Genomic DNA, 9,657 nt, shown 5'->3' on the forward strand with positions numbered 1-9,657 from the left:
AAAAAAAAAAAAAAAAAAAAAACTAAAATAGCCAGTTATTTTCCCAGCAAAATGAGTTTCTTCAGGAATAGGCAAAAGTTGCAGTTTCAAGCTATGAAAAACCAAGGGCAAGTCTAACAAAGGATCAGAACATTACTGAGATGGAGGAAATTGGGAGGAGTGTTTTGAGCCAAAGTCCATTGGAGAAACGCAAGAGTTCAGGGCGATGATAATTTGTCACTGGCTGAGTTAACAGAGGTAGTGAATTTCTTGTAGGCGATCCAGTGTGCACATCTTTTCCCTGTGGGGAAAAGTAGTTGATTCTTTCCTTTTGAGGACTCGATTGGGGTGTGTAATTGACAGTTCTTCCTGTGATAGACCTCCTCAGGGGTACCCGTCAGAGCTCTCCTTCCTGGATTTCCCACTCCATTTCCATGAGAAATGTTCAACCACTCTAGGTTGCTCACTCCACTCTAGGTCCTGGATCGAGGCAGACACACTCCACCCCAGGATCTTTGCATTTGCTAGAACCCCAGTATCTTCATGGCTTGCTCTCTCCCTTTACTTTAGTCTTTACCCAAAACTCTACCCTGTTCACTCTGTAAATTTCATATACACACATACATCCAGCATTTAATTTTTTTAATGTTTATTTATTTTCTGAGAGAGACAGAATGCAAGTTGGGAGGGGCAGAGAGAGGGGGAGACACAGAATCCAAAGCAGGCTCCAGGCTCCCAGCTGTCAGCACAGAGCCCGACGCAGGGCTCCAACTCACAAACAGTGAGATCATGACCTGAGCAGAAGTTGGACACTTAACCAACTGAGCCACCCAAGCTCAGCTCCTTCCATGCTGGTTTTTGATGGTCATGTTCCCTTCAGCCCTGAGGTTACCTGCACAAATTGTATTGAGGGCAGATATTTTCTTTCACGTGTTCTTGTCCTGGCCTTGACCCTTCGGGGGCAGAGCTGGCATTCACTTCAGACATCCTTCAACCCAGTGAGTAGACTCTTTGGTCATTCAGACTTGGATTCAGGCCCACTGTTCATGATCAGTGTGACCCTGGACAAGAGTCTCTGGACCTTAGCTTCCCCATCTGTACAATGGTGACCATGATGGTCCCCCCCCTTGTAGGGCTGTTTTGAGGATCTGTATCAGTTCCTGGTTATTGATATCTAACACGTTACCCCAAAATGTAGTGGCTTAGAACAACAATAAACATGTAGATCTCACACAGTTTCTGGGGGTGAGGAATTCAGGAGCTTCTTAGGTGGTTTGGGGTCACAGTCTCTCCGAGGTTTTAGTGAAGACGTTGGCTGAGGCTTTTGTCATCTGAACACTTGACCGGGGTGGAGGATGGACCCTCAAGAAAGCCACCCTATACCCGGTTGGTGCTGCCAATTTGTAGGATGTCTAAATTCCTTGCCACACGGACCTCCCCAGAGGACTACTCAAGTGTCCTTGAACCATGACTGCTGGGTTCCCCAAGAGCAGAGGATCCTGGAAAGCAAGGCAAGAGCCATGATACGGTTTGTGGCCCAGCCTCACTCCTCCAGGCAGACAGTGGTTCTCACGACTGGGGAGGACGGGGTGACCCCTGTGCAGGAGTGAGGCACCGCCGTGACCCCGGGCCACGAGTTCCGGGATCTGACAGGGACACAGCACGTGGCCACCTAGGGGTTTGTCGCCCTGGGAGCACCACGCCTCCCTGCACCACTGCAGCAAGGCCATCCCCAGCGTGCGGGCCATACTCGGGCATGCGTCCTTGAGGTCATGCCACCATTTGTAGTGTTTTGTCCTGTCTACACACAGGGGACCCAGGAGTTTGTGACATCCAAGCCGAAGAACCCAGCTGCTTATGAAAATGACAAATGGGGGCGCCTGGGTGGCTTAGTCGGTTAAGCGTCCGACTTTCGCTTGGGTCATGATCTCGCAGTTCGTGGGTTCGAGCCCCGCGTCGGGCTCTGTGCTGACTGCCAGCTCGGAGCCTGGAGCCTGTTTCAGTCTGTGACTCCCTCTCTCTCTGACCCTCCCCTGCTCGCGCTGTCTCTCTCTCTCTCCTAGAAATAAAGCATTAAAAAAAAAAATTAAAAAAAAAAAAAAGAAAAGAAAATGACAAATGAGGGGCACCTGGGTGGCTCTGTTGGTTAAGCGTCCGACTTCGGCTCAGGTCATGATCTCACGGTTCTTGGGTTCGAGCCCCACATCGGGCTCTGTGCTGACAGCTAGCTCAGAGCCTGGAGCCTGCTTCAGATTCTGTGTCTCCCTCTCTCTCTGACCCTCCCCTGCTCACACTGTCTCTCTCTCTCTCAGAAATAAATAAAAAACGTGAAAAAAATAAAAGAAAATGACAAATGAGCCCCTCCTCTGGGTGGTGGCTCCCTGGGTCATGTGATGTGTCCTCAGCAAACACTAGCCATCCCTAACCAGTGTCATGCTTTGTTCTGGGCGCCATAGGATCTGCACAGCGACCACTTTCACTGAGTCATTCAACATTTATCGAGCAGCTCCGTGTGCCAGGCACTGTTCTAGGAGCCGGGGAGACCGCTGTGAACAAAACATAGCCCTGGGCCTTATGAAAGCCCCGCAAACAACAGACATAGAGTGTCCTGCCACGTGGTGCTCAGTGCTGGGAAGACCCACACAGCCAGCTAATGGCAGAGGGGAAGCGGGTACAACAGCTCAGCTCTGACCCCTGAGAAAGCCCCCTAGTAGCTGCGAGCCCATCCTGGCCTCACAGGCAGGTGGGGCTTCTACCCATTTTTAAAATTTTTTTTAAATGTTTATTCATTTCTGAGAGAACACATGCAGGGAAGGAGCAGAGAGAGAGGGAGACACAGAATCCGAAGCAGGCTCCAGGCTCCGAACTGTCAGCACAGAGCCCCCACTTGGGGCTCGAACTCACAAACTGTGAGACCATGACCAGAGTTGAATTCGGAAGTCTGACTGACTGTGCCACCCAGGTGCCCCCCCCACCCATTTTATACCTGGGCGGGGGTCAAACAAGCTCGGAGAGGAGCCCAGATGACTTCTGAGTCCCCAAAGGGTCAGGATATCGCCAAGTTCAGAGGTTTTCCAAATGGGATGTCCAGTAGCATCACCGGGGGGCTTGTTAAGGCGCACAACCCAAGGCCGGCTGACTCACAGGTCAGGAGAGAGTTCGGGGATCTGCCTTGTAAACAAGCACCAAAAGGGACTGACCCACCGCCTCTGAGACTCTGTTCAGCGTGAGCCAGTGATGCAGGGCAGGGCCAGGCCCACTCTTACAAAGTCTGGGGTCCAGCCTCCAAGGCAGGGCAGGGCTCAGCACACAGAGAGGAGGGGAACAGGCTGGGGCCCAGAGACCCAAGCAATTTGTCCCAGGACACACAACCTGCAGGGGCAGTTTTAGGTACACGGAGGTCAGCTGCGTTGATCACGTGTATCTCGTGTTGTATATTACAATCAATCAATCAATCAATCAATCAAAGGCCATAAATTATTTTCAGCTCCACCCATCAAGAGGGAGAATTGGGGGGTGCCTGGTGCCTGGGTGGCTCAGTTGGTTAAGCGTCCAACTTTGGCTCAGGTCATGATCTCAAGGTCCATGGGTTCGAGCCTCGCATCGGGCTCTGTGATGACAGCTCGGATCCTGGAACCTATTTCTGATTCTGTGTCTCCCTCTCTCTGCCCCTCCCCTGCTTGCTCTCTCTCTCTCTCTCTCAAAAATAAACATTAAAAATTTTTTTAATTAAAAAAAAAAAAGAGGGAGAACTCTCCCACTTCCTGAATCTGGGTATGTGACACGCTTTGGCCAATGGGACATTTGCAGATGTGACACAAGAATAGCAGCCACCTTGGCCCCTGCCCTCTCTTGTTTTTTGAAACCCAAGAGCACGACAGGAGGAGCCGAGGCTAAGCCTGTTGGAGGCTGAGGCCTGCAGCAGAGGTGAGCCACCCAGCCCGGCCTCCCCATGGCCCTGCTGGCTGATGACAACGGGGCTACGAGTGGGCCCGGGCACCCCTCTAACCAGCAGCTGTCTGGGGCGCCTGGATGGCTCACGTGGTTAGGCAACTGACTCTTGATTTTGGCTCAGGTCATGATCTCATGGTTGTGAGATCGAGCCCCAGGTCAGGCTGTGCTGAGCGTGGAGCCTGCTTGGGATTCTCTCTCTCTTTCCCTCTCTCTCTGCCCCTCCCCTGCTCTCTCTCTCTCTCAAAATAAATATATATATATATATATATTTATTTAAGCATCAGCTGCCTGCCACGGTGTGAATGAGCCAGCTAAGCCCAACCAGAAATTCAGGGACCGCTAAATTTTGGGGTTTGTAATGCACCAAAAACTGCTTACACCCTAGTTGGGGGGGGGCGGGAATTTCCTCCCTTCACTTGGGGCACATTTTCCTTAGTCGTGGTAATTAATGCTAACAGCCCAACAGACAAACTCCAGATCTCACACAGGAAGCTTCGTGTCTTGCTCAGGAAAATCCAGTGTGGATCGGGTGGTCCTCTTTCATCTGGTAGCTAAGGGAACCGTGGCCTCGGGGTGGCTGTGTTAGAGACGAGAGGGACGGCGGCTCACCAGCTCTCAGTGGCCTTACCGCAGAAGGGACCTCCCCGCAGTGGGCATTTACACACACACACACACACACACACACACACACACACACACACACACACCATTGGTCAGAATCAGTCACGTGACTGTAATGGGTGGTCCAGAGCAGGCAGGGGAGCACCCAAAATATTTGGTGACGCCCACCTAAGTCACAAAGAACTTCCTAAGCGCAGATGTAATTCGATTTTAATTTGCGTGATTACTTGTTTGACATCTGGTTCCTCTGTTAGACCGAGTCCATCTGGCACGATTCCTGGCCCACAGCCGCCATCCCTAACAGTGGTTGATCGCTAAGTGAATGAATACACGATAGGGCTGCCGCAATATTACCTTCTGTGCTTTGCTCCCAGTTATAAAGTCCTCAATTAGATTTCCCAGAGTCCTTCCCTCGCAGTATACTCATAATATCCATACTCATAATATCCATCCACACTCATAATGATCACAATATGATCATTATCTGTATAAGTAGAACCTGAAAGTTCTCAGTAATGGCGGCCATGCGCATTGCGTGGGNGACCGAGCAGCCTTGTCAAAAAGAGCCTTGTCAAAAAGTTCCTGCTTTTTGTCTGGTGTGTGGTCTTGGAAGGGTCTTCTCTCTAAACCACATTTTTCTTACCTGTAAAGCGACAGGCGCATTTCCCTTTCAGGGTCGTCCTGGGAATTATAGGCGGGTCTCTGGGTGTAAGCCGGGAGGGGAAAGGGGAAAGCTTGGGGACTTCCCCTTGAGCCCCTAAACACAGTTGGGCCCTGCCCTAGGCAATGCTGACTGCACAGAGATGTGACTGACTTGTCCATGTCTATCAGTTAGCTTTTGCCGCATAACAAAGCACCCCAAAACTCAGTGGCTTAAAACAACGATCACTTAAACTCATGATTCTGTGGGTCAGCTGGGCAAGTCTTCCGGTCTCGGCCAGCCTTGCCGATCTCTGCATTTGCGGATTGGTGGCTGGATGACCTAGGATGGCTTTCCTCATGTCTGCAGCCAGCAGCCTATTGACCTCAGTTCTCGTGCTTTCTCCCACTCCCTCCTCCCAGAATTTGATTTTGCTCAGGTGACATCTCCCCTGCCACAGGTAGCATCAGCCTTCCGGGGGGGGCTGTACCCACCTACAGCTGGGGGATTGGCACGTTAATAGTGTGAGTGGATTTCCCTTGCTGGTGATTGGTCAGGAAAGGGCATGTGACCCAGCTCTGGCCAATGAGCTATGTGGGAAAGGCTGTTAGGAGGGCTCCTGGGAAAGCTTTTGCCATCCCAAGAAAAAGCTATGGGGAACCTAATGACAGCTAACTCTTCTGGAGGGTTTAAGTGCTTTATGTGAAATCACTCACTGGATGCTGAAGAGTTGGGCACCGTTTCCCTCACCGCGGAGATGAGTAATCCAAGGTATAGAGTAGAGTGGTTCAGAAACAGAGGGGCAAACAGCTAGTGTGGGAACCAGGATTTAATTCCAGGCAACCTGACGCTAGAGTACTGAGTTCTCTGGTACTTCTGTGCCACCCTCCTGCTCCCTCTGGTCATGGATCTCTTATGTGGCACCTAGGACTGCTGTGGCCATCGTGCCCGTGGTCACCAGGTCGACAGAGCAGGGACAGAATGAGCCCGGAGAGCCAGAGCCCTTGCTGATAGTTCTGAGGGCCAAATTGTCCAGCCCAGAAGCCCATCCCATCTCCTGACTTCTTGCTTTGTGTGAAATACATTTCCTTCTTTTACTTCCATTATTATTATTTTATGTTTATTTATTTTTGAGAGAGAGAAAGAGACAGAGCACGAGCCGGGGAGGGGCAGAGAGAGAGGGAGACATAAAATCCGAAGCAGGTTCCAGGCTCCAGACGCTGGACGGCAGGGACCACTGGGCCGAGATTGAGACCCAAGCCTCTGGCCTTTAGCCCCGGGGCAAGGAGAACCGGTAAGGGATGGGGAGGAGAGGGGCTAGAAGAAATGTCCCAGAGAAATTAAAGTATCTCATAACTCCTTTATTAGGCACAAGGTAAAAATGGATTCTTAGGGCATCCAAAACCCATGGTATTGATCCAAAACCCAGAACAGGGGTTAGGACGTTCCTGGGGGACCAAGGGGGGAGAAGACCCTGCCTCCTCCACCCTCCAACTCTGGTGCTCAGGCCAGAGGGGGACGGGCGTGGGCCCTCACCCCAAACCACTCCTTGAATGAGGTGAGGACCAGCCTCAAAGTTGGACCGGAGACCCTCCAGCCCAGTCCTTGGCTTGGGCCTGGACAGAGGAGAGAGCTGCTGGGAGCACAGTTCCCAGCATGGCCTGGGCTCCGGAGTCCTGAGCTGCAAGAGAGAGAGGCCAGCAGCCTTTGGCACCGGGATCTGTGAGAGGGACGGTCCCAGGTCAGAAGTCCTGGCCCCTGGCACGAGTGGATGCTGCGTGGCCCGCAGTGAGCTCCCAGGAAGGATCCGTCAAATGCACAAGCCTGTGTGCCCAGGTGTGTGCAACCACACAGGCATGCATCCAGCACACTTCACGCATGCCCCCTCTTTCCCTTCTAGAAGGCACTAAGGTTTTGCTCAGTGCAAAAAAAAAAAAAAAAAAGGCAGGAGAGAGCTCAGAGATACCCCAAACTCAAGCCACCGTTGCAGCGGCGCGTCTAAGGGCTGCCTAGCCGTACAGACCAGCTTCTCTGGCCCCCTCCTCTTCCTCAGCCTCCTCCAGCCCCGGCCCGTCGGGGACCACCTGATCAGCCTCCCAGAGGCTGGCTCGGGGTGGAGCGGAGGGGCTCGGGATCTCGCGCAGCCAAGGATGCAGCAGGATGCCCGTGGCCGTGAGCCGATCGGCCGGCTCCCGTCGAAGGAGACAGCGGACCAGGCAGCGAGCAGGGGCCGAGAGGCCCTCAGGCAGGGCAAAGGCACCGCGGCGGATCTTGCCAAAGAGCAGGACAGGCTCTGAGTCTTGGAAGGGGTAGTGGCCGGCCAGCATGGTGAAGAGCGCCACGCCCAGGCTCCACACGTCGGCCGCCTTGCCCGAGTACGCCGCCCGGGAGCTGAGGATCTCAGGTCCCACGTAGGCAGGGCACGCATGCTTGTCCCACAGGGAGTCATCGGGGCCGTTCAGCACACAGGCGTCCTCCAGGTCCTCCAGCACCAGCTTTGTCCTGTGGCAGGTGAGAGAGAGAGGGGTGGGCTCCTGATGGCCCGCCCCCCCATGCCACCACACACGCCCCCACACGCTGTCACCCTTAATGGCACCCACTTCCCGAGCGCCTCCTGGCCTTTGGCAGAATCGAACCAGTCTTGGGGCGCCTGGGCGGCGCGGCTGGTTACGTGGCCGACTCTCGTCCTTGGCTCAGGTCATGAGCTCGTGGTTCATGAGTTCGAGCCCTGCAGTGGGGTCTGCGCTGAAAGTGTGGAGCCTGCTCGGGATTCTCTCTCCCTCTCTCTCTGCCCCTACCCCACTCGTGGTCTCTCTCTCAAAATAAATAAACTTAAAAAAAAAAAAAGGGATTGCGCGATGCCTGTGAGGCTGGTTGATGGATCTCATTTTATAAACGAGGAAGCCCAGGCTCAGAGACATTAGTCATTTCTCAAGGCCACAGAGCAAATCAGTTTGAACTAGGGCTCTGGGAGGAGCATGTTTCCCAACAGTCCCTTGGGGAGGGGGCTGAGAGGGCCAGGGGCATTAAGCCTCTCAACCAGAGGCAAACTTAGGGTCCAGGCAGGCAGCAAAATGAGAAACAGAGGAAGTGGGGACCGTGTCACACACCTCAATACAAACCCTACATAAAAAGGGCACCACTAACAAAATTACTGTCAATATTGGGGCGCATGGGTGGCTCAGTTGATTCAACTCAGGTCATGATCACACAGTTCGTGAGTTCGAGCCCCGTGTAGGGTTCTGTGCTAACAGCTCAGAGCCTGGAGCCTGCTTCGGATTCCACATCTCCCTGTCCCTCCCCTGCTCATTCCTCTGTCTCTCTCTCTCAAAAACAAATAAACGTTAAAAAAAAATTGTTTAAAACATGAACATGTGTCAGGGGGCAGAAAAACGTGTGCATAGCCCACCATTTGCAACTTTTGCCTTAAGCAATTCCCACAGAATGTTCTGGGTTACTTTAATAATAACCACTCTATTACTGCTGCTATTAATACTATTCCCATGACACCACTTCCTGGGTGCCTGCTGGCATTTCACAAACACCGACCAATCTTGTGAATCACAGCACTGAGTAGTGGGGGTGTCTTCATTCTTGGCCCATTTGACAGATGAAAGAAATCAAGGCTCGGGCAGGTGAGCAAGGCCAAAGAGGAAGTTAAAAAATAGAACTGGGATTTGAACATCCGTCTCCAGCATCCCTCTTCTATGAATAGTGCTTGTCAAACTATTGCCTTAAAAAGACAAGGAGGTGGCTTTCTCACCTTGGAGGGCTGTGGGTGCTGTAACTCACCCTAAGTTCAACGTTACCTGAAGTTGCATATTAGCTTAAAAATCATTATAAAATTTGCATTCCACTTCTGACTAAAGGCATGTTCATTTTAGTGTGAAATGTAGAAGGGGGCGCCTGCACCGCTCAGTCGGTTGAGCCTCCAGACTCGCTGTGGGATCTTGGGCCTTACTTGACTTCTCTGGGCCCGGTTCCTCTGCTGACCTACGGCAACAATGATAGGGCCTGCCTCCTGTCCCTAAGGGTCCCAGCCAAGTCGGACAGTGCAGCCAAGCTCTTTAGCACTGTCACCACTGTGACTGTCACAAAGGCAATGCTCCACCTCAGAGGCCTCCATTAGGCCTGAGTCAACCTCTTCCTGGGACCCGGGAGGAGGTGCTAATCCAGGCCTCTCCATGTCTTGGTAAGTTACTTTCCCTTCCTGGGCCTCAGTTTCCCCACCATGGCTCACCCCTTACGCGTGTCTGAGTAGGACCTCTGTGACCACGCTCACCTCTCCTCGTTGGCGAAGACGAAGCGCCGCAGCTTGAGGTCGCGCAGGACGAGGCCGTGCTGGTGACAGTGGGCCAGGGCGGCGGCCATCTGGCGGAAGAGCGCCGCGGCTTCGGGCTCGGGGAGGCGGCGGCGGCGGCGCACCAGGCTGTGCATGTCCCCGTGGGGCCGCGGGAAAAAGG

The 9,657-nt window shown here is 53.0% G+C and overlaps 1 protein-coding gene across 1 annotated transcript in view; it reads right to left on the reverse strand.

The window, feature by feature from the left end:
- Nucleotides 1-6,534: 6,534 nt before the first annotated feature.
- TRIB3 (tribbles pseudokinase 3) overlaps nucleotides 6,535-9,657 on the reverse strand; it is an 8,703-nt gene continuing 5,580 nt past the window's right edge. The window contains exons 3-4 of the mRNA XM_077766898.1: nucleotides 9,477-9,657; nucleotides 6,535-7,696 (exon numbers count right to left, since the gene is read on the reverse strand). The exon at nucleotides 9,477-9,657 is cut by the window's right edge and continues 178 nt beyond it. Coding sequence (XP_077623024.1) covers nucleotides 7,204-7,696; nucleotides 9,477-9,657 — 674 coding nt within the window. The 3' untranslated portion in view covers nucleotides 6,535-7,203. The remainder of the gene's footprint in view (nucleotides 7,697-9,476) is intronic.

Source organism: Crocuta crocuta, unplaced genomic scaffold (assembly GCF_008692635.1).
Source record: "Crocuta crocuta isolate KB4526 unplaced genomic scaffold, BGI_CrCroc_1.0 scaffold15, whole genome shotgun sequence".
Taxonomy (NCBI): Eukaryota; Metazoa; Chordata; class Mammalia; order Carnivora; family Hyaenidae; genus Crocuta; species Crocuta crocuta.